Source organism: Vigna radiata, unplaced genomic scaffold, assembly GCF_000741045.1.
Source record: "Vigna radiata var. radiata cultivar VC1973A unplaced genomic scaffold, Vradiata_ver6 scaffold_337, whole genome shotgun sequence".
In the NCBI taxonomy this organism is placed as follows: Eukaryota; Viridiplantae; Streptophyta; class Magnoliopsida; order Fabales; family Fabaceae; genus Vigna; species Vigna radiata.
In genome coordinates, this window is record NW_014541822.1 from 123,390 (window position 1) to 149,774 (window position 26,385).

A 26,385-nucleotide genomic window follows, 5' to 3' on the forward strand; every position below is an offset into this window, starting at 1 on the left:
TTAATGATCTCCAACAATCTGGAAGTTGACCCTTTATTTGATTATCTGATAAATCTAAAGTCGCCAAGTTTGCAGCTGTGACATTTCCACATGAAAAATCTGAAAATTTATTTGCAGAGAGTAACAGCTCGGAAGCTTGTAACAAAAATAATGGAACTTTTCCCTCAAATTTATTTGAACTTAAAAATATAGATGGTCTGAAAGGAAGCTTTGATTGCATATTAGGGATTGAACCAATGAGATTATTATGAGACATATTTAAACTGTACAACATTTGCAACTTGTTCCAAAACCATTTTGGTATGAAATCATTCAACCCATTATTAGAGATATCTAGTTGGCTTAAGGAATTTTGTGTCTGCACCCAAATAGGAAAACTCGGTCCTACCTTGCAAGATGCAAGAAACAAGAACTTTAATTGAAAAGGAGGAACCCAACTAGAGCCAAATTTTACAGACAATGAGTTATGCGACAAGTCTAAGAGATATAATTTGGAAAAATTAGAAAAATGAGATTCAGTGACATCTCCCTCTAAAGAATTCCCTCGCAACGATAAAATTTCCAACTGAGAAAGCAATCGAATGCTCTCAGGTATCCTACCAGTAATTTGGTTATAAGATAAGTTCAATCCACGAAATATGTGTCTGCTACACCATGAAGAATTTTGAGTGAGGCTCGAAAATTCACCATTTAACCTGTTACTTGAAAGGTCTAATACTTGTAATCTGCACATGCTCCCAAAGAAAGACGGAACCTTGCCTTGGAGTTTGTTATCATAGAGAGAAAGATATTCAAGAGAGGTCATCACTTTTCCAAATTTATCTGGAATGGGACCTTGTAACAAATTACCCTTAAGTTCAATTGAATGCAGATTGATGGTGCAGTTAAAAAGCCAATAAAATATTGTAGATGATTTTAACAAGTTATTGCAAAGATCAACTGAGAGAAGAGAAGACAAAGGCTTTATTGTAGAAGTAGATGAAAGAAGGAAAGTTCCATCTATAAGACTGCAGTTTTCAAGATAAACCTCCTCCAGTTTGGAGCTGATATTAAAATATGCTAGAAACGTTGATGATGCAAGATTATTGTAAGAGAGATCGAGGACCTTAAGAGATGGAAAATTTGGACACATAGAAGATGACAAGGTTATATTATTGTGAGAAAGATAAAGCTCTTGAAGATGAAGGCTAAAGTTAAACAAGAATTGAAGTATTGATGATGACAACATATTAGAAGAGAGATCAACTATGGTAAGAGAGGTGGAATTATTTGAAGAGTGAGAAAGGAACAAAGATTGAATATCACTATCCAAAAGATTACAATCAACTAGTGTCACCTCTTTTAAGTTTGGAATGATTTTACCGATAGTTTGTAGCCACTTGTGAGAGGATTTAAGATTGTGCAATGAACTCAGCTCAAGAGTGGTTAAGGAATGGAGAGTGGACAGCCACTGTGGATCCTCATCTTTTATCTCAAAATTGCCAACTAGTCGGAGAGTATGTAATGATGGAAGATTCCCTATGCGAAAAGGGATTGCTCCAGAAAGAGATTTTGAAATGTAGTTAGTCTCTTTCCTTGAAAATGGAAGAGTTTTACTTCCCAGACTGAGATATTGTAGGTTTCTAAGATTCCCAATTTGAGATGGGATTTTTCCGGAAAGATAAAATAGACCAAGATCGAGATACTGTAAGTGTTTCAGATTCCCTATCTCAATGGGAATTTCTCCCCAAAGAATATTTCTCCCAAGATCTAGATAGTGCAGTTTTAAGAGATTTCCAATTGTAGAAGGAATCCTCCCCACCAAATAAGAATGAGAGAGATCGAGATATCTTAAGTTGGTGAAAGAGCCTGTGAACTCTGGGATGTAGCTTGGTAAAAAATAGTTATGGCTAATATCCAGATGTTGAATATATGGCAAGTGGATAAATGAAGTGACATTGATTGCACCTCTCAAATACCCCAGTGTATCGTTGAAGTATCCACGAAGATGTAGTAGTTGCACATGACCAGTATGACTATTGCATTGAACGCGTTTCCATTTGCAGCAATCTGTATTATTGGTCCAAGTGGAGAGCATGTCAAAGTTATCTATTAGACCTTGTTTGAAGCTGAGGAGTGCTTGTCTCTCGCTCTCTATGCACTTTGCTTCACCACTTTCACTTGAGTTCTTCAATTTCACACTAATTCCCGAGGCAAGCAAAGAAAGCAGCAAAAGAACATAAAACGATTGTAGAAAATAAGTAATCATGATAGTTTTTCTGATATCAAATAATGTTAAGAGAGATGAAAGTAAACAAGACTAGTATGTTGCGAGAAAGAAACTATGGTTCAGTTCTTTTCTCTTGCTCTTTATATGGTTATTCTACAATGCTCCATGGCTTCATTTATATCTCGAAAGTTGATTTCATAAAACTAAAAATAATAATAAATAAAAATAAGTCACATATTTGAAAATTTTGTTATTTTAGCATACAATATAGACTGCTTCCAACTTACTTTATAATACTTTTACATAGTTTGTTTATTTTAAATTAAAACTATATATACGCATTAATAAAACGACCGTTTATTTTTATGTACCAAAAATTTTCAATTAAACAATATTCTTCATTAGTATCGACTTACAACAAACAATCTAAAATAGTCATATGGATTTAATTCAAATAGTTCTCATTTTTATTAAAATATTATAATTAAAGAATGTAGATTGAGAGAGATGGCGATTAAATAGACCAACTAAATAAAAAGATAATAAAAGACGAGTTTGAAATTTTGAAAAATGATTTTTTTTTCCTGGTGTGAAGATTTTATGTGCATGACATAGAAGCGTAAAATATTAAGAAAGTTTAATAAAAAGAATGATATCAAGGTCCCTCTCTAAATTATAATATAAAAATACTAATAGTATATAATTTAGTATTTTATTATCGGAAATGAATAAATATATTTTACTTAGAAAACAACGTAAAGATAAAATATTAAAATTATATAGTAATAAGAATAAGAGTCTCAAATAATTTCTAAATGTTGAATTTAATTTAAGGTTAAATATGTTTTTGTCCCTTAACTTTTAGTGAAAATTGGAATTAGTCCCTCTTCAAAAGGACTTTTGCCTAATTTAGTCTCCCAGTATGAATTTAGTCCTTTTAACCAAATTTTGTTAACTTTATTTGATGTTTCAAATGCGTTTCTCAATTAACATTGAACCAAAAATGGGTCAAACAGTGTAAACAATCCATGTATTATCATGAAACGACCTTGAAACATCAAATAAACTTAACAAAATTTAATTAAAAAAACTAAATTCATAAGTTGGACTAATTCCAATTTTCAGTGAAAGTTAAGAAACAAAAAACATATTTAACCTTTTAATTTATCATATAAAAGTAAATACATGACACATTTAGTATGTTCCGAACATCCATTAAATAAAATAAAATAGTTCGTCTAATATATATATATATATATATATATATATATATATATATATAATATAAATTTGTTCATACATCTATGCATAATATTATCTGGATACGCAGCAACAAATATATAAAACAAAAAGGACCACATCATGTATTGATCAATGTGGACATGGATGTCGTTGTTTTCTCATTTTTCTAACTTACTTTGGAAGGTATAAAACTATGGAGATTAATGAAAACTACACCTGGTTCACATATGTGTACATTATTTCAAAGTATGACTTGTGTGGAATTCCAACTTTAATAATAAGAAAATCATTAAATAACAATTTAATTTAAAAACCAAAAATAATTAATTATTATACAAAAGTTAAAAATTATTACTATGCAGAATTGTTTTAATTATTAATAAAAAATATATAATTGATTTGTGAATAAGTGTCTAAATTGATTTCTAACATTAGTTAATAAAGTTTTTGCTATCATAATTGTCAATATTTATTTTTATTATGTTTATTTTTTTTATTGGTTTTTTAATTATAATTTTTTAAAATAATGAAGAGTATAGAAAATAATTTTGAAAAGAGAAGTATTTGAATTTTATTTGTGGAATATTATATAAAAAGTGCAAATCTCATAAAATTTTGGAATATATAATGGATTATCAATTACAATTCAATTATGAACAAGGTCAAATCCTTCAAGCTATGCCAAATCGTTTAGCGAAAATATCACCTCATATGTGAAATTAGATATTTAAACATGTTTTTATAAGGAATCTTTTTTTCATTTTCATGACTAGAAATCGTTTAGAATACTGAAGAGAGGTTGTTTGGGGGTGTTGGGGACGATCCCTTTTCCTTCTTAGATCTTCATCTTCATAAATGGAAGTTTTGTCCCTTTGCAAATGGGAAGTATCATTGAAGCAAATATCAACTATCAAAAACCTTAAAATAGACTTTATTTTGATCCATGCTTTTATTTTCTTCCATATTCTTCAATTTCTTAAACTCTAGCTCTCTACCACGGAATGCTAAACCTATTTATTGAGATTAAATATAAGGTTAATACATATGTTCTGATTGTAAAATGTGTTCTGACATATAAAACCAAAGGTATATTAAAATTCTTAATTTAGTTTATATATATATATATATATATATATATATTATTTTTCATTTTAGTTTACAATTTGTAGTGTAAAATTTTATATTTTGAATTGTATAATTTTAAATTGATTTTTAAATTCAATTATTTATAATCTAAAAAAATTTATATTTTGAGACTGTACATTCTAGAATATATTATAAAATTTATATTTTGAAATGTAAATATATAAGAATACTAATTTTACGGGATTAAACCGTTTAAAACATAAAAATATAATATTTTTTAGTTTTGAATTATATAATTTGAAAGATTTATGGATTGTACAGTTAAAACTTAAATTGAAAAAGAAAAAAACTACTCTATTTATTTTATGGTGTAATTGGTATTTCAAAACTATGGCGCAGAAAACAATAGTCATTGTTCTTTGAGAATAATTTATGGGTTAGAAAAGTTAAGCATGCTAGACACTTAACAGAAATGGAAATGGTCCAAAGACCTTTTGATTGTCCTATTTGAAATGATTTAATGGGTTAGAAAATGACTGATGTTAGACATCGGAAAAGAAGAAAATGAAACTGGTCCATATATAGAGACATTAAACTATTGATTATTGTTTTCGAATCCATTTAACGAGTTACAGAAAATAAGTTGATGAAGACACTTGAACGGAACAAAATAAAAAGGGTCGAAAAACTTTAACGTATTAATTGTCCTATTGGAATACATTTTATGAGTTAGAAAATTAAGCAGGTTAGAAAACAAAGAAGAAAATGAAAGTGGTCCAATCACCAATCAAATCCATTTTATAAGTTGGAAAACAGTATTTTCCATTTTTTTGCAAAGAGAGGGATAAATATTCCAAGTACAACTATTAAAGTCCTAATCGTGAGAATTATTCCAAGGGACACCAAAAGCATAGAGATACATCTATCTTTCAAGAAACCAAATATCATTTTTTAACAATTTTTTTACAATATATGTGTGATGATTTGTGATTGATTCATTTTAAATAATTTCTTTTAAAATAAATTCAAACAAACAAAAAAATTTGTAACATGTATCTTGTTATAAAAAAGTTGATAAAAAAATTATTAACATGTCAGTATCCAAATATAATTAATTCTTCTACTTACACACCACAAAGCAATGAAATACCACAAATAGATGATGGACTATATTTAGGGTTGGGCAAAAACAACTGAACTGTTTGTACTATAGTTAATTATATTATATTGTACAGAAAAAAACTGATACATCCTTATTAAAAGTTCAATATACTATTTTATGGTTGAACTTATAACAATTTCAGTTCTCGTTACTCTTTACTCTTCTCTAGTTCTCGTTCAAATGTTTCATCTTGTCAAGAAAATGTTATTTAATAATAAAATATTAATAAAAGAAACTGTTAACATAAAAATCAAAAATTAATTTTTTAAGAATTTTCTTTTTTATCAAAAGATTTTATATTTTTTTTATCAATAATAATATTTTACTTTTTAAATAATATTATTTTAAGTATTAAAAGTAAAAATTTTTATTAAATAATTAAGTAAAAGAAATCATAAAAGAAAAAAAGACTATATAAAAAAATAATACTTTAAATATATTATATTTTTTAACATATTATTAAATATGTAAAAACATGTTAAATTTTTTTTAATGATATTAAAATATATGTATGAGTTCACACTAAAATAACTATTTATTTTAAAAATCAACTTATTTTAAAATAAATATCAATATTATTATTTTTAAATGATAGTATTTTACAAACTAAAAATAAAATATATTTTTTAACGTTAAATTTTATTAAATGACTATATAATGAAATATCATAAAAAGAATAGTGATATAAAAAAAATAATTAATATTATAGACATATTAAATGACAAAAAAATTAACAAAAGTTTGTTAAGAGTAAATTTTCTAGTATCATCGTTTATTATATTATAATAATTAATAAATATTTGTTTAATTTTTACATAGTAAAATATAAATAATAAATAATTAATTAAACAAAATTATGAGGCAAAAAAATAAATATAAATAAAAAATTATTTTAAAACGAAATAAGTAGATAAAAAGATAAAATAAGTTATATACACGTATAAAACAAAAATAATATAAATAAAAAATTAAAAAAATAAATATAAAAGTAAAATAATATTTGTGACAAAATAAATAAAAAATAAAAAATAAAATAAATAAATAAAAAATAAAATAATTTTCTTACAAATATAATAATAAAAGAAATATAAATTATAATATCAAATAATTAAAAAATGAATTTGTAAGACACTTATGAATAAAATAAAATAAATATTAAAATAAATTTCAATTAAAAAAAACATGTATTGTTATACTATTCAGTTTAAAAACTAGTACAATTCAGTTTAAAATTAGCATAGTTAGTGGTTTAGTTCAATATATATTGTACTTTAGTACAATTTAGTATAGTTCATAAAACAAAAATAGTTCAGTTCAGATTCAGTACAGATTTTGACAGTGCAGTTCAATTCTATTTACCCATCGCTAACTATATTGCCAATTCAATTATAGCTTTCATTATGGAAGACCAAGGTCTAATGTTATACGCAAAGTCTCGTGTCAATATAAGAATTTTCCATTAATATTTACTATTGAATGAATTAAAAAAATAATAAGATTCTCTACATTTTGCAATATAAAATATAATCTAACTCCATTGTCAAAGAATACATATTCAATTTAATCTTTTGGTTAAATTAAATTTGAATTGTATAATTTGAAAGATTTATGGATTGTACAGTTAAAACTTAAATTGAAAAAAAAAAACACTTCTTTTATTTATTTTATGGTGTAATTGGTATTTTCACTAGTGGAAAAACACTGATTAACATCGACTATTTTGGGCTTTTAACGTCTATTAAACAACTAACGTCTAAACCAGTGACGTCAATGGGACGTCGAACTTCCATATAACAGACGTCTATACAGACGTCAGTTAGTGCCATGATCGAAGTCAATAAACGTCGACATTGGCCTAACCGGACGTCTAAAATCACTATATCGACGTCGGACTAAGCATTAACCGACGTCGAAGAGCACATAAAGACTTCAAACATGTCACTAACCGACGTCTAATGTCACTATAGATGTCGGTGTATGCATTAACCGACGTCTAATACAGTCGTTGTGTTTTAGTGCAGTTTTGTTCCTGTCTTTGGATAGTCTAGTAGCACACTCTCCTTTTGCTAGTTTCCCCAAAAAAAAGCTTGCGTCTTTTGAATTTCTAATGGCATTTCAACCCAAAACCGAACCTAGGTGGTTGCTTAGTTCCATTTTCAACTGTAAGAGGGAAAACTCACGGTGAAACGATAACTAGGCAACGACCCAGGTTCGTTTTTGGGTCGAAATGTCACCATAAATCCAAAAGACGCTGCTTTTTCTTGGAGGCAGCTAGCAAAGGGAGAATGTGGTACTACGTTACCCAAGAAAGGAATAAAACTGCACTAAAACACACCACAAAGAAAAAATTTGATCAGTTGAACCAGAAGATATAATCGATGAAAGACTGATAAAGGTTAAACGGTAACAATAAAAACCACGCACCTGGGATGCAATGCCGCAAGAGAGAAAAAGGAGAGGAGGAAGACAATGACGTTATCAGAAACAACAATGCAATGTCGCAAGACAGAAAAAGAAGAGGTGTCGCAAGAGAGAAAAAGAAGAGGTGCTGCAAGAGAAAAAGGAGAAGAGGAAGACGATATCAGAAACTGCAATGCCGCGAAGAGTCTGTGGTTTATTTAAAATGAAATGGGGCGTCGGTTGCTCCGGAAATCGACGTCTATAGTCACCTAGGCGTCGGTTTCCAAGGGAGCCGACGTCTAGGAAGCCGAACCGATTGACGTTTCATTCCTTGTCAGGGATGTTGACGACAATTGTGATGGGGCACCGACGTCTATAATAATGTAGATGTCGGTGCCCTTATAGCCGATGTCTAAGGGCCTTCGAGTTTGGTGAACATAATTAATTACAGGGACATAGACGTCGCTACCCCTCAACACCGACGTCTAAATTGCAGAAGTTTTTGTCTTCCCGCCTTCTAGACAGGCCTTAAACGTCGTCTTTTGACTATGTGACATCTAAGAGCCTAGGAATCAGGTTAAGAGCATTAATTGCAGCCCAGTAGACATCGGTCGCCCTTTAAAACCAACGTCAATAGACTGTCTTCTCACCTACCTCAGGCCATTAGACGTCGGTTTGTGGCAGTGGAGACGTCTACAATGTATTTGATGTCGCCTTCCCTTGAAGCCGACGTCTAGGTTACCAACTTATTTACGACAATGCCATTGTCCACTCATATACGTCGGGTGACCCTCAAACCGACGTCTTCTGGGTGACGTTAAACAACGATTTTGCACTAGTGTTCAAAATAATGGTGCAGAAAACAATAGCGATTGTTCATTTAGAATATTTATGGGTTAGAAAAGTCAAGCATGGCAGACATTGGGTGTTGCTCCTTCCATCACCATCCCTTGCTCCTTCTACCTCCCCAACCTTTTATAAAAATTTTTTAATTACAAAAATAGTCTTTTTTACTTGTAACCCTACTTGTTTATTTTATTCTGAAGTACTAAATTCTTATCCATTTTTACTCATTCATTTTCATTCGCGCAGTTCCACCCCCCACTCTCCCAAATCTTACTTTCTCTCTCCTTCCAGATTCCCACCCCCTTCAACTCTATCCATATCTATTTCTTCTCATCTCCCAACTCTTACTTCTCTTCTCCATATCCGTTTGGTTCTTCTCCATATTCTTGTCTCCATATCCGTTTGGTTTTGTGGTGCAGTGGTGTGGCTTTTCGTGGGACGATAGTGCGGGGTGTTTGAAATCGTCATTCGACGGTGCAGCGGTTCCAAATGATAATGAATATTTTATGACTAACATCATAAAAAAATAATTTTATTGACATTAATAAAAAAATTCTAAATGACATCAATGGAAACATATATCATTAATGTTGGTAAAAAAAATGAATGCAAAATAAATCTGGAAATTAATCACAACCGATTGTTAACATGAGCTAAATATTCATTATTGTTTGTAAAATGTGTTAAAGTACCTGTATCTCAATTTGAAAACGATAACGGAATAAAAAATGAAAAATGTATACATTAATTAATTAAAGAAATTTCAAAATTTAAAAATTATTACTATTTAATTATAATTTAAAATTTTCAAAATTTGAATGATCAAATTTCTCTCTTAAAGTTTTAAAATTTCAGTATTTTAATTTTTTATTTAAATGATTTTATAAAATGTTTCAACCTTTTTATAAAATTAACTATCCTCCACAATATTTTTGCTGACACATTGCGACATATATTTGTTCCTCATGTATCAATATTTTTTTATGTGAGATTGTTTAACTCTTCGTACATTTGTGTGGGTAAGATAAACAGTCAGAAAGTTCATAAGATACAACAATGGAAAGAAGCATTAAAAATAGAGAGAGACAAAAGAAAATGAAACATAGAAATATGGGTTCACCATTAAAATGGTTAAGTTGTTTGGGTGATGATATCAAAGAGAGAAAGAAACAACATAACTGTTAATAACAAATGCTTGTTGGATAAATATAAACCAGAACATCAAATTCGTGTAGGAGATTGGAGTGAGTAGAAGTTAAAAAATATTAACCCGAAAAAATAAAATTGTACTGAAAAGTAAAACAAAAATAGAAAAGTGGAGGGAGGGATAAAACAGGAATGAAGAGATGGAGGGAGAAAGGGGTGGTGGTGGAGAGAACAACACTCCATACACTTAACAAAAATGGAAATGGTCCAAAGACCAGTTGATTTTCCTATTAGAATGATTTAATGGGTTAGAAAATGACAGATGTTAGACATTGGAAAAGAATAAAAGGAAACTGGTTCATAGACACCTTTAGCTATTCGTTATGGTATTCAATGCATTTAACGAGTTACAAAAAATAATTCGTTATTGTATTCAATGCATTTAACGAAAAAAATAAGTTGATAAAGACACTTGAAGGGAACAAAATGAAATTGGTCCAAAAGTTGTTGTATTCGTTCATTTTTAAAAAGTGAAAATGATCCAAAAACTTAAAACTATTGATTGACCTATTCTAATACATTTTATGCTTTAGAAAATTAAGCATATTAGAAAGTATGAATACCTAACCCTCAAACACATATCTATTATGCATATTGTACGGTAGGATATCTCCAGCGGTCGGTTAAAACGACCGGATGCGATAAGCAGACTACCAGTTATAGAAGATACTGAATTAGTCATCATACTGGGCCATAATTGGGCCAATTCTTATTGTTGGGTTAGTAGCCCATCAATAAAAAAGGTATTCAATTAAAGATACTGAGAATCAAATAACTTCATATTAAGAATCAAATAATATCTAATTAAAGATATAAAGGAAGTTGTTTATCTGTTTATGGGTAAGCAAATAAGTTTGTTTATATTTTATTTTGTTTATATTCTGTTAATCTTATATCAACTCAAGGCCTATAAACAGAGAACCAAGGACACCAATCAATGCACGCTTACACTTCTCACATTCTTCACTTCCATCATAATCACACAACAATTCTACTACTAATTCTCTCACTCTGAGCATCGCTTTGCTGAGAACTTAGAACATCCTACGATAGACGCCTAACTTGAGCGTCAGAGTGCCTTTGCAGGTACCCCCCTCTCGATCAGAGTTTGGAGCGCAACGGACGATTCGATGAACGTGCGGCGAAAATACCGAAAAAGCTAGTGATCCAGTGCCAGAAAGCAACAGAGTTACGTCTCTCAGTTCAGTTTCTCAATCCCCAAAATTATCACCGAAACACATATATTAATATTTGATCTCACATTCTTTATCAATTTTATATAAATTTTTTTCATTCATTTGATTTAGAAGAGGAATTTCTCTAATATTTCGAACATATTTAGTGGTTTGTTGACAATGGAAAAAGATGTTGAGCCAATTGTGAGCCACCTTAGTAGTAAAGTTAACTCTTTCACCATAGGTCACACCAACAAGCATAATACATCTTTCAAAACATCAATTATCATTCCAAAAATTAATTTGATCTCACAAGAAAAGATCAAAAAGTATGTTACGAGACAGTGTCATACAAGTCATTTATACCTTGTAATATAGATACCAAGAATGTAACAAATCTTAGGGTGTCAAAGGTTATTATAAAAATTGGTAATTTTTAAAACTTTTTTATAACGCAAAAATATATATTTTTAAAAATTTCGACATTTAAATATACATTGCATAATAATTACAAAATATTTGTCCAATTGCATTATTTAAATAAAACCAAAATAACGAAGGAAATAAAATAGCTCTAATTACATTGTCTTAAAAACTCAATTGCAATAGCTTTAATAAAATCTAAGTATGCCTTTCGTCATCTCACAGATCTATCATGCTTTATCTTCATCCTTAGCATCATCTGCTCTCGTATAATATCACACATTATACGATCTGTTGGAACAATTGGTATCGTTCTGAGATAGAGTATGACGTAGCGGAATAAAACTTAGAGTAGCAGAAAGCGTGTTCGGTCACTTCTTTAAAATAAATTGGTCCGTTTTAGAAAATCAATTTTCTTTCAAAAAATTTATCGAACAATTAATATGCATAAAAGATAAAGAGTGTAGGGAATAGAAAATCACACAAATAATTTTTATACTGGTTCGATTCAACAAAATCTACGTCCAGTCGTTAATCACTATAAAGAGTGACTAACAATTTCACTAACAAAAGGGTTTTACAGATTACAACAGTAATGAATAAATGGTAAGATTAAACCTTTCTTTGACGAAAAAACCGAAAGAAGAACATTCTGCCAACTCGAAGAGAACCGCTCCAACAATCGACCAATGATTCGTGAGCTTCTCCTATTTACGAGACTAGGCAGAGTACCTTGCTAACTCGAAGAGAACCGTTTCGACAATCGACCAACGATACGCGAGCTTCTCCTATTCACGAGACCAAGCAAGGGAACTTTGAACTCTAGTTTCTGAGAACTTCCTCTGATAAACAGTATTCTACTGAGCTTCTGTTAAAAAACGTTGCTTTTGAATTTCTCAGAATCTCTATATATAGCCATCTGCTCTGAATATCAAATGTCAAGTTCCAACTGCCACGAGTAATCGATTATTGTAAGTGATATCGATTATTCAAGTTCGTTATAGGATTTTCAAAAAGTGATAATCGATTGCATGAGGTGATAATCGATTATTGCTTCTTCATAATCGATTATTGCAGTTAAAATGCAAGTTTTACAAAGTTTATAAGACTTTCCTACTACATTTAATTTCTACAAATTACTTTTAAATAATTCTAAACTCTTCTTCAATTAAAGCTTCTTGCAGCATCATCAAAACAATTGCCTTCAAGATTTACCAATACTCCTTATTGGTAACAATTTTCCCCTTTTTGATGATGATAAAAAATTCAATTTTTAAAAGCAGCTTTGGCTTTCTTGGAAAACATACAAGCTAACAGATAACAACAAAGTTAGCAATGCCTGTATCAATTTGTATTATACAAATCTCCCCCTATAGTATTCTTCTCCCCCTTTTTGATCATAAGCAAAAAGATTAATGTAAAAATCTCCCCCTTAATATGAGATCCCCCTCAATTATATAATGTATGCATAAAAGTAACATAAAAGATCATTTTATTCAAAGGAGAAGGATTACAGTAACTTCATAAAGATCATAACAAAAGAGATATTTAAAACACGGAGAAAATAACACAACAAACAATCATCTTAGCAGCCTATTTCTAAAATTCAGGACTAGGGGATCTCTCTGGAGGTTGAATGTTGAGATGATTCTCGATGTTAGTTAGGCGAACATTAAGATCAAGAAATTGAGCAACCATGTACTCATCAATAAATTGTTGCCACTCATAAATCTCTTCAAAGTGTGTTCTCTGTGCTAGACTCATATCCTCTAATTGTTTAGATAACCTTGCAAAGTGTTCTTCCATAGATGTTGAGAAAGAGAAGGTATGTTGGATGGTCCAACATCAGAAGGAGCAGAAGCATGATAACGGTTGAAAAAAAGTTATTCTCATATGTCATTTTAGACCAAATTACACCCTTTAAGACTTAGAATGAGCTTAGAATCAAGTAAAACCCAATAACTGAGTCAATTGAGAGTCAAAAGCTGTTTTTAGTGATATTATGCTTGTTTTGCATTGTTCTGCAGCGATTTTGATGAAAATTAAGATTGGGGTTGAAGATGAAGGTTTTAGACCTAGGACAGGGGAAGGAAACAGAAGAAAAGAAGAGTCTAGGAACCACCCAGCGACAAAATTCACCGCTGGGCATTCCAATGCGAGGAGGTGGCACTAGGCGTGGACGTTGGGCAGATTTGCGACTATGGGCAAACCGCCGGGCAGCAACCCCCCACCGCTGGGCGGTGGCGCGATAATGGGCAAACCGCCGGGCAGCATAAGTGTGGCGTCGGGTGGTTGTCTTCGTAAGTCGATGTACCCCCGGGTGTCTACTTTTTCTCCAGCAAAACTGCCTGAGATGGTATCAATCCTGCCTTTAATTATGGGTTCCCACTCTCTGGGTCGACTGCGGGATCTGTGAATCGGGGGACTACGAGAACGGTCGCGTGAGTGATTACCTTTTCGTTTGGCATGTTTCGAGCTTCTTTGTGTCTTTCTGGGAGAGTGTCTCGCGCGGCCGAAATCTTCCTTTACAAATTCCCGAAGATGTCCAGCACAGATTAACTTTTCTATTTCATCCTTGAGAGTTTGGCAGCCTTCAGTAGTATGTCCTCCCGAATTATGGGATCGGCATATCTGCGTTGCATCCATATTTTTTGGTGGAAATTTTCTTCTTTGAAAGATGATGTTCGATTGTAGAGCTCTTTCCAACACCTTTTCTCTAGGGGCGGTAAGATGTGCATAGCGGTCGTATCTAGGGTTTAGATTCACCATTGGTTTCTGTTCCCGGACATTCTCAGTTCTCCGCTTACCCTTTTTTTGGTTAATACTTATCGGATGCTCCTCGTGTTGTTGCTTCCGGAAAATCCTCTGATCTTCCATTTTAATAAATTTGGCCTTCTTTTGTTGCAGCTCCTCCAATGTATTGGGTAATTCGGCATATAAACTTTCAGAGACGAATCCTGCTTTTAGGTAGTTGGGTAAACTACTGATAATGAATTTGGGACTGGCTCCCTTTATCCTCCGGGCGGCGTGGTTGTATCGGTGCATGAAAGCTCTGAGAGTTTCGTCTTTTCCCTGCCTGAGATTGACTAGCTCGGCAGCAGTAACCTCCTTATATCGGTTGGTGGAGTATTGCTTTTTGAACATGTTTGTCAGCATGCGGAAATTATCCACCGAATTGGGTGGAAGGGTATAATACCATTCTAGGGCTTCTCCCCTCAGTGACAAGGAGAACGCCCGACATTTTACTGGGTCACTTTGAGTGTAGAAGGCCATAGAATTAATGAAGTTCCGCAAATGATGCTCTGGATTCGTCGTGCCGTCGAATTTCTCCACCTGAGGTGGAGGCCGATCAGGCATAGGGGCCTGCATGATGGCATCAGTGAACGGCAAGAAGTCTGGGGACCGGGGGGAAGGAGGTGGATTATGATTCTGACTATCTTCGGATGGCTCCTGGTCGTGTTGTTTTTCTTTGCTACGTTCGGCATCATCAGTCTTCTTCTGTTGTAATTCTTGCTGTAAAGTTGCAATAGTTCAGGCTTGCTCTTCTAACTGCGCCTGCAGTTCTCTTATCATCTGAATTGGATCTAGATTCTCCATGCCTCTTGTGGTCACCATTGGGAGTCTTGTCCTTTCGAGCCCCACGGTGGGCGCCAAAATGTTTCGGTATGAATATTTTGGGGATCGAATGGACTAACCTGGATGACGTGGCACTCCCGCTTTCTTCCAATCTTCAACCGTCCGGAATCTCCAAGCTTTATGGGTGATCCATCTACACCTACACCACCACAAAGTGAAGACTAAAGTCAATCGTCTACCCAACCTAAGTGTAGACGTGTGATTGGGCTAAGAGACTTGATTGTTAGTCGTAATGCTAATTAAAGATTGACCATTCAATTTAATATGAGTACAGGAAAAGTTATTGGAGACAACCATGCAAGATTACTAGCTTTGTGGCCTTACTTGATAAAAGAAAGATTAGTATTCTTATTGATAAATGAGACCATGTTCCTCAAGAAGTGAAGAACCAAATGTGACAAACTATCATGGTATGAAAATCTTAACTTAACTTCCACAATTATTAGCAAAATTGTAAATATAACATTCATATACCTATTATGTAGCTAACATATGACGTCCCAAACAACAACTTATTAAGAAGTAAATGGATATTTAATGTTTTATTTATGATTTGATATTCATTTTTTCTGTTTCATAATTTGTTATCAATTGTTTTTCACATGTTTGAAATAGGAAAAGAGAAAAGTTTCACAAGACCTTCAGAAAAAATAATCTCCCCCCATATATATTGTCTCGTGGGGGGTATGATAGGTTAGAGGAGATTATGATCCGTGAGGCCTCTTCCTTAGCTACCAATGATTGGTCAGATTTGAGTTTGATTTCTCCACTTCACGTCATGAGAAATGGAAGAGATCTCGCACTAAGCCATCAGGAGAATACACTTATGAAGAAACTCGACTTGTAGTAGAGAAGATTGTAAGAAACTCATAAGAATCCTAATTTTAATTTTAATGTCTTCATATATATTTTTGGCATGTATTCTGTAATAGATGGACTAAAACACTATTTTTCAGGATGACTTAGTGGAAAAAAGCTCTCAAGGGTCATTCACTCAAGAAGACCGAGATGACATATTAGCGGTTTACATTGGAAGTCCGGAGCATCCAGGATATATCTGTGGTGTTGGACGAAGGGTAGGACTCAAGCAATTCTTTGGTGGTCCTACTCGAAAGGTTACTTTAGCACAACTCAGTGAATCCGATAAAAAGGTGTTAAGAAATGAGTGCAAGAAAGAAATGTTCCCAGAATTGACAGATTAGTTATTGTCAAAAATCCAATCAGGGATAGCATCCTTAGGATTGGCTATTCAAGGTCCACCAAAGGAGGCTTCCCATGTTGCTAGCACAAAGGGGAGTTGTCCTCTTCCTGAGGAATCAGGGGATGGTGTTAATGTCCCTATTGATTGTGAATTGTATGTTTATGATCCCCACTGACATTTAATGGCTTTAGGTAAATTTAAATTTAATTGTATATGTGCTAAGTAAGTCATTTATGCCATTTTACTCAACAATTGTCATCTTTTTTCTGTTATAGGTAAAATATATAATTTGGGAAGCACCATCCACCACGAGACTATTAAAGATGATATGTTGCGAGTGGTGGTTGTAGATATTAAAGATTCTTATGCTCGTGTTCCTCTACCTAGTGAGGAGGTTCAAATAGAGGGACAAGCACAAGGAAATTTTATCCTTTGGCCAGCCAGATTGACAAAGCCAATATTAGTAAGTATTTCTATTCATATTTGCCTTAATTACTTATGTATTTGTTGTATTTGGATGCATATGACAATGGACTTATTTTGTGGTCAAATGTAGGACGTTTCTAAGAAAACAAACATTGTTACACCTCCTCAACCACAATTGTCTCATCTCCTCACATGCAAGACTGCTACCACCACTTTTTTTTGTATGTCATAAGGATATTTGTGAAATTGTCATTGGTAATGATCTCCTCTATACAACAATTCTACAACTTTTGAATTTGTAGGTAAACCTTCACAAACCATGAAAATAATATCATATTGCATTCATGTATTTATTTTAACATTATTTGTTCATATTGAAGGTATTTGAATCACCTCTGCATTAAGAGTATCTATGGATTTCTTGATCCAATTATAAATCAAAGTGTAGGAAATAAATCAGATGAGGTGCTAAAGTACTTGATAGAAATGTTTGAAAGAGTTGGTAAAGAGGTCTATTTAGTACCTTACTTTCATAAGTAAGTACATAATTTTTGAATTTTTCATGACTAGTTTAAAAGTTTCTTTTAATTAATATTATTCTAACTTATGGGATCATTGGCAATTACTAGTTATTGTTCCCGATCGTTCTCTTGTAGTTCTCTTATGTTCCTTGCATAAGAAAGCTAACACATTGTCCATCAAAAGTATATTAGAGGCGTAAGTTTTCCTTTCTATTTTTACTCCTTCCTGTATTATTATTATCATGTAATGGATGTCTAACTTTTGTATAGGTCTTTGGAAGCTCATTAAAGGTTGTAGGGTGTTCCATCTATTTCTAGGAAGAATATGAAAATAATCACACCTAATGTAAGAGAAGTTGACCTTCCTTTTTTCGTGTTTTGTGATAGCATTTTTTATGAGGGAATTGGCCGTGTTGTTGGTTTTGTGAAATTTGGTTTAGCAAAATATACAAAGCTACATGGTGCAAAGGCTAGCTAGACTATAATTTGATATTTTATGTCCTTGGTTTGAATGAGTCTTGATTATTTGTATTTAATTTGCAGTGTCGGTGTTAATTGGGCAGCTATGAGTGTGGGTATTATGTACTGAAAAACATGCATACCATTATTTGTACAAATATTACTGAATCATGGAATAAAGTATTAAAATATTAACTAAATACTTATCCAACTATTCATTATAATATTGTTTTAACTCTGTTATTTTATTTGTAGATCGTTAACGATTCATCTCCCATGGAAGCTGCAGACATTGAAGACATTAGAAGGAATTGGGCTTCTTTTATTTTAAGTGTTAGTAGAAACTTGACTACAATACAATAGTGTATGAACATTAATGTAATATTTGGATTTAATATATAGTTTCATGTATAAATGATGTATTAAATATTATTAGACTATTTAATGTTTGAAATGAATTGTATTTTGTTAGCTTCATTAAATTTGTTCATTTGAAGCTATATTGATTATAAATTGATTGGATGAGATGATAATACATTGAATATTATTATAATTTCATTGGATGTCAAATGTAATAATCAATTTTTTTAAAAAAAAAAACATATATTATGACGTACTAAACAAGGTACGTCATCATACATTGATCAAATATTATAACGTACAAAAATATCTACGTAATAATAGATCACATATTATAACGTACAAACACATCTACGTCATAATATCTTCTGCCCTATTATAACAACTATAATATGTTTAACATATTATGACGTAAATTTCTACTATGTTATAAAATGCGCAAAGTTACTATAACGCCTAAAACTATATCCCTAGTAATTACATCATAATATACCATTTTTGTACGTCATAAAATGTCATTTTTTTAATTAGTGGAGTGTAAGCTAGCGTATGGAATTAAATAATTAAGTTCTTACAATTACATTCATTCCAAGCCAATATCTACATTGGTTTTTAGAGAGGCATTCTCCCTTTCAATATTAAAACTAGTTACTGTAACTGAAGTAAAGAAATGAAAATTACCAAATTCAAAGAAAGATGTTATTATAATTATATAAGTTTGTTCACTGCAACCATTAAAAGTAGATAGTCTATAAGTCTTCAAGAACCTCAGATAAGCAATTCTCCAAGGTTGCCAAGGTAGTAATGAACCTAATAAGCCCCAAAAGCCTGAAGAATCCTATCCCCAAACTCATGTATAATGCTTCATACAAAACTGAATTATCATCTTCATCATCGACTTCTGCTCCTTTATACTTTGTCACTGTCTCAATCTCCAGGACAACTTTCTTCAAGCTGTTTCCCACAAAGATCAACATTTCCATTAAAATTATAGGCATATAAGGTTTGCAACTGTCTTCCCCATGGAATTCTTCCACTGATATGGTTGTTTGAAAAGTCTAGCATGGCAAGACGATCTATATTAGAAAGAGTAGAAGGAATTTTTCCAGAAAAATGATTTCTTAAATTCCCAATCCCGGAAGGAATTTGTCCATTCAAATGGTTTTTGGATAAATTCAAAGAAACCAACCCGACCATATGAGTAATTTCTTTTGGCATCTGATAACTCCCAAAATTTCCCTTAGAAGTCAATTTTATTCTCTTTTAGTTCTTAATTGTATAGAATTAGATTAGTTTTAGGTTTTTCTATTAAATTTGTAGTTTTATAAAATTTTAGTTAGAAATAGGTTTTTTTGGTATATTTTTGTAAAGTTTTTAAATAATTAGAAACTTAATATTTTCTTTTGGTAAAAGATAATAATAATAAAATTTCTTCCTTTCATTTGATATTCTTCTCTTTCTTTAATTTTGAATTTTTTTTCTTTGTTACAGAAACTTTTGGGCAGATTACTTGTTGGGCCGTTGATGGCTAAAATTGGATTTTTGAAGATAGTGTTGGCCCGCTACAATGGTGCTGCAATTAAAAGATTGCTGCTAACTGGAATGAAAAGAAAAAAGAAGAAGAAATTGGGCTGCAGTAGCTGCCACAAGCCCACGAGGCTGCTGTGAGGGAATGGAACAAATTAATTGGGCCGTTGCATGGGTGCATACTGTGAAGACCTATCTGGCATTGGGTAAAACTGAGCAGAAGCCATTTTGGGCAAAGGTTTAATGAAACTCTGCGTTTTTGGCAGCTAAGGTCTGATTGATTTGCAAAAACTGAAGGGGTCTCTATACCTCGCGTTTCATTTGTGCATGAGAGAGTTCGATCACTTGAAGGCTTTTCCCCAATACACGAGCTAGGGTTCCAGCAAGGAGGAGAACCAGAGTAGAGAAGCGAGCTCCACGGTCCAGAGGAAGAAAGCCCAAAAGGATAATCAGACCAAAGAAAGAGCCCAAGAAGCTGATCAGAAGCAAATTAGAGTGTGCTAAGCTGGAACGGTTGAAGAACGGTTAGAGTTAGTTGAAAGAGTTGATTCAAGAAGCTTCTACTGTTATTCAGTTCTTCCCCCTTCCCCTTTTTCTTTTTCTTCTTCTGTTTTAGACTTTCCCTATATAAAGGGACGTGTTGTAAGTGTAAACGTACGTGCATTGGGTGACAGACTTTGCACTTAGCTTAGGGGTATAATTCTCTCTGCTTGTAGTTTTAGAATTTCCAGCTTTTGTAGCGTAGAACCTTTGATCTTTTCATTGGAGTTCTTTGATCAATTCATTGGGTGACAGATAGTGAACTCTGAGGACTCTGGTATTTTGTATTCTTCATTTCAGATTTTAATTCAAAGTTTATGTTTTCCTTTGATCTAGTTTACATTGCCTTTCAATTTCATTTACATTTCCTGCAATTGCGTTTACTGTTTTAGAACTTTCATTTTGTTAATTCTACATTGTGAGTTTGATTCTTGTTTCCTGTTAGGATTTTTAAACATTGTTTTTAAGTTTTCAGCATTTTATTACATTTAGATGATTGTTTTAGGAACCTGTTTCATTCCCTTTAGTTTTTCACTACTTTTAATTGTTGATTCTGAATTTGATATTACGGTGTTAAGATGTGTGCATATAATTTTGATTTCAACTTTGGCCCATTGTTCTATATTCACTTTTCTTTCATTTTTATTTTGTTTCAATTTTGTTTTGATCTCTTTAGCATTGTATATACCAATTAGAGTTTGATTTCATTCTCGTTAATCGTTGCATTTCCAATCAAGCATCACCTCTCATGCATTCTACCTTTAGATTCTTATACTTTTCTTTTAGTTTCTTTTGATAAGTCATTTTAGTTTAGGTATTCGAATTATCTTTCTCCATCATAGATTACAATCTTATTTCTTTTCCTTTGCATCATTTTATTTTCCCCTTTTGCATTCATTTTAGATAAAATCATTCATTTGCATTAGCATTAAGTTCTTTTCTTTTTCAGATTCCATTTAATTTGCATTTTCCCCACCTAGTTTTAGTTTAAATGAATAAAATAGGTTTTAATTCTACAATTTCTAAACTTAATAAGTATCAAGTCCACGAATTAGACCCTAGGTTGCCCCTATGCTACATTAGTAGGGAATTTAGGTTTGTTGACTTTTGTGCGACCAAAAATCCTTTCAACAACATCCTGTCAATGTTTTACATGAGAGATCAATGCTTTGAAGCAACAATTCAGGATGTTTGAAGATGCGTTCCACACCTTTCCACGTCCATGTTATGTTAAGGGCATAATAAGTACCACTTAAAAAATTATAAATTTCAGAGAAAGTTGAATTATACCAATGCACACGACTTTGAGTTTCAGTTTTGTTGATGCTTTTTTCAAATAATGCAGTAAAATTGTTTTGGCAAATTGGAATCCCTTCTGAAAACCTATTCTGGGAAAGATCCAACAATTGAGTATGTTTCAAATAACATATATGAAGGGGAAGATTTCTAGAGAAGTGATTCCCTCGCATGATTAAGATTATCAATTGTTGCATGCTTTCTCCAACCCAGGATGGTATTGGATCAGACAACATATTCTCAATAACATCCAATATAATTAAATTCTTACAATTCTTCAAAGGGGAAGGCAATTCACCTATTAAATATTGTTTCATAAAACCAAAGCTTCCAATTTAACTGGGGTGCCCAAAGAGTTAGGAATCTTTCTTGATAATTGATTGTTGCTTAAATCAAGAAACAATAATTGATTAACATATTTCCAACAATCTGGAAATTGCTCCTTTATTTGATTATCTGATAAATCTAAAGTTGCCATGCTTGCAGCTGTAACGTTTCCACATAAGAATGAAAATAACTTTGAAAAGTTATTTACAGAGAGTAACAACTCGGAAGCTTGCAGTAGAAATGGAATTTTTCCCTCAAATTTATTTGAATTTAAATTTATTGATGGCCTGTAAGGGAGCTTCAATTCCAAATTAGGAATTGAACCAATGAAATTATTGTGACAGATATTGAACTCATACACAGTTTGCAACTTGTTCCAAAACCATTCTCGTATGAAATCATTCAGCCCATGATCAGATATATCTAGCCACATTAAGGAATTTTGAGTTTGGAGCCAACTAGGAAAATTTGGACCTAGCTTGCAAGAGGCAAGACCCAAATAACTTATTTGAAAAGGAGGAACCCAACTAAAGACAAAGTTTAGAGATCATGAGTTGTGTGACAAGGATAAGTAATGTAGTTTTGAAAAATTAGAAAGATGATAAAACCTCCAGCTCATATAGCAGTTCGATGCTCTCAGGCATCTCGCCAGTAATTTGGTTATAGGATAATTTCAACTCCCGAAATATGTGTCTGCTGTACCAAGAAGAATTTTGAATGAAGCTCGGAAATTTGCCATTCAACTTGTTATTTGAGAGTTCTAATCTCTGTAATTTGCACATGCTCCCAAATGAAGATGGAACCTTACCTTGTAGTTTGTTATCAGTAAGATTAAGATATTCAAGAGAGTTTATCACTTTGCCAAATTCAACTGGAATAGGACCTTCCGGGAAATTATACTCAAGGTAAAGGGTACGAAGATTGGCAATGAAATTAGAAAGCCAGTGAAATATAGAACATGATCTTAGCAAGTTAGCAGATAGATTGAGATAGAGAAGAGAAGACGTAGAATTCATTGTAGAATAGGTGAAACGGTGAAGCTTTTATCCATAATACTGCACTTTACAAGATGAAGCTCCTGAAGTTTGGAGCTGATATTAATATTACATAGAAACATTGATGATGATAGATTATAATAAGAGAGATCAAGAACCTTTACTGATGGAAAATTTGAACATAGATAAGGTGACAAAGTTATATTGTTGTGAGAAAGATCAAACTCTTGAAGATGAAAACTAAAGTTAAACAAATAGAAAAAAGAACCACAATAATATTTTATTTGAAAAAGAGTAGACAACTTTGTCTAAAATAAAATCAACTAAGACTGATTAAAAAAGGTCATTAATAGTAATATTTCTGAATTATCAACAATTGTTTGACATTTAAATGATCTTGATAAAAAAAATTAAAATTCAATAAATTTGAATTGACTTGTTCAAATAATATATAGAAATGAAATATTTTAAAATAAAATCAATTTAAATTGAACGAATTTACGTTACTTGAAAATTAAGAATTTTCAATAAAGTAATCTATTAGTTATTGTTAATAATGTTTAATTACGGAGACTCATTTTTTCATATGAACCGAAAATAACTTTTAAATGGGATGATATGTTTGATGAAAGGGAAGGTTATAATAACAAAGAGAAGCCGATTCAAGCTATAAGAAAACTAGGTAGGGTAGATATAGGGAATGTAGAAGGTATGGAAGGAGCTGTGACACAAAGTTGAAGGAGGAAAGGTTTTTTTTACTATTCACTCAAGGATACAACTAGGATTTTATAAATTAATGGGTGTCCAAAGAAAAAATGGGATAAAGGAAGTAATAGAGTTGTCAAAACGGGTAATCCGGCCCAACACCACTGATTACCATGCGAAGGATGTCTCCTCAGAAAACAACACTGATTACCATTCTCGTCAGACAAAGCATGGAGAGCAAAAGACTTATTGGAGTTTATTCATACCGATGTTTGTGGACCAACGAGAACGCCTTCACATCACAACAACAGGTATTTCATCCTCTTCATTGATGACTTCTCTAGAATGACATGGGTCTATTTCTTAAAAAGTTAGAAGTCTTCAGAGTATTCAAGAAATTTAAGGCCCTTGTTGAGAAGCAAAGTGGAAAACAGATAAAAGTACTAAGAAGTGATAGTGTCAAGCAGTACACATCACACGAGTTTGACAAATTCTGTGAAGATGAAGGCATAGAGCGACAACTTACAGTTGCATATACTCCACAACAAAATGGCGTGTCAGAGAGAAAGAATCGCACTATTATGGAGATGGCGAGATCAATGCTAAAAGAGAAAAACATGCCTAACACTTTTTGGGCTGAAGTAGTCTACACTGCAGTTTACATTCTAAACAGATGTCTAACTAAGGCAGTCCAAGACAAGACTCCTATTGAATCTTGGAGTGGGAGAAAGCCATCAGCTAAATACCTACGAGTATTTGGGTCTATCTGCTACATATATGTTCCTGATCAAAGGAGGCACAAGCTTGAAGACAAGGCTATACGAGGAATATTCTGTGGATTTAGCACACGGTAAAAAGGCTATCGAGTCTATAACCTAGAAACAAAAAAACTCATCATCAATCGAGATGTTGAAGTTGATGAAAATGCTTCTTGGAATTGGGAAGAAGAAAAAGTTGTTAAAAGCAACATTTTACTTCCAATGCAACAGTCTCAAGAAGAAACTCAAGAAGAGACAGAAAATTCAGGTACGCTTTCTCCACCTGCACAACAACAAGACTCTTCACCTGAATCTAGTCCAAGAAGAGTAAGATCTTTGGTAGACATATATGAAACTTGCAATATATCCATGATTGAACCTAACTATTATGAAGAAGCATCAAAGCAAGAAGTATGGGTCAAGACCATGGAAGAAGAGATTAAAATGATTGAGAAGAATAACACTCGGGAACTCGTAAATTGCCCTCATGGAAAAGACATCATAGGAGTGAAATGGATATATAAAAGAAAGCTTAATCCTGATGGAACTATACAAAAGCACAAAGCAAGATTGGTCGTTAAAGGATACTCACAGCAACCAGGAATAGACTACAATGAGACATTTGCTCCAGTTGCTCGCTTACATACAATTAGAGTCTTAATAGCTCTTGCAGCACAAAAAGGATGGAACATCTTTCAACTAGATGTCAAATCAGCCTTTCTAAATGGAGTGCTCAAAGAAGAAATTTATGTTGAACAACCACAAGGCTTCATCAACAAAGGAAATGAAGGCAAAGTACTAAGACTAAAAAAGGCATTATACGGCCTAAAGCAAGCTCCTCGAGCATGGTATAGCAAGATTGATAAATACTTCGTCGATCAAGGATTCAGGAGGAGCAAGAGTGAGCCAACACTTTATATTAAGGCACAAGGTCAGTACCATCTCATTATCTCTTTATATGTCGATGACCTTATCTATATATGAAACAATATGGAGATGATGAAAGAATTTAAAGAAGACATGATGAAGACATTTGAAATGACCGACCTTGGCTTGATGAACTATTTCCTCGGTATAGAGGTGAAACAACAAAAAGAAGGCATATTTATCTCTCAAAAGAAATATATTGAAGCTCTACTAAAGAAGTTCAAGATGAATGGTTGTAAACCTGTCACTACTCCATTGGTGGTAAACGAGAAACTACAAAAAGATGATGGAGCACAAGAGACAGATGCATCACACTACAAGAGTTTAATTGGAAGTCTCTCTTGTATCTCACAACCACACGACCAGACATTATGTATGCTACAAGTCTTCTATCAAGATTCATGCAAAAGCCAAGTCAGATTCATTATGGAGTAGGAAAAAGAATTTTAAGATATTAACATGGCACAAAGGAGTTTGGTATATGGTACAAAACCATGACCAATTCAAGAATGATTGGCTACACAGATAGTGATTGGGCAGGATCGATGGACGACATGAAAAGTACGTCCGGATACGCTTTCTCACTAGGATCCAGTATTTTATCTTGGGCATCAAAGAAGTAGGCAACCGTGACACAATCAACAGCAGAAGCAGAGTATGTAGCAGCTGCTAAAACCACAAGTCAAGCAATATGGCTACGCAAAATACTTGAAGAAATGGGTGAACCACAAGATGGACCGACTATTATCTATTGCGACAACAAATCGGCAATAGCAATAGTAAAAAATCTAGTCCATCATCAAAGAACAAAACACATAGCCATTAAATATCACTTCATTCGAGATGAAGAGACAACTAAACAGATTCGACTCGAGTATTTCCCAACAGAAGACCAAATTGCAGATATTTTTACGAAGGCATTACCTCGACCAAGATTTGAACTACTACACACTATGCT

General features: G+C 32.6%; 1 protein-coding gene across 1 annotated transcript; it reads right to left on the reverse strand.

Moving 5' to 3' along the window:
• Positions 1–22,632: 22,632 nt before the first annotated feature.
• Positions 22,633–23,058, reverse strand: LOC106778424 (probable LRR receptor-like serine/threonine-protein kinase At1g34110). Its single transcript, XM_014666382.1, has one exon. It carries the CDS (start codon positions 23,056–23,058, stop codon positions 22,633–22,635), a length of 426 nt encoding a protein of 141 aa, XP_014521868.1.
• Between the last annotated feature and the right edge of the window lie 3,327 nt (positions 23,059–26,385).

What these genes read in the sequence shown, in the direction of transcription:
- LOC106778424 (XM_014666382.1), bottom strand. Translation starts at nt 23,058, where the DNA reads ATGAATTCTACGTCTTCTCTTCTCTATCTCAATCTATCTGCTAACTTG.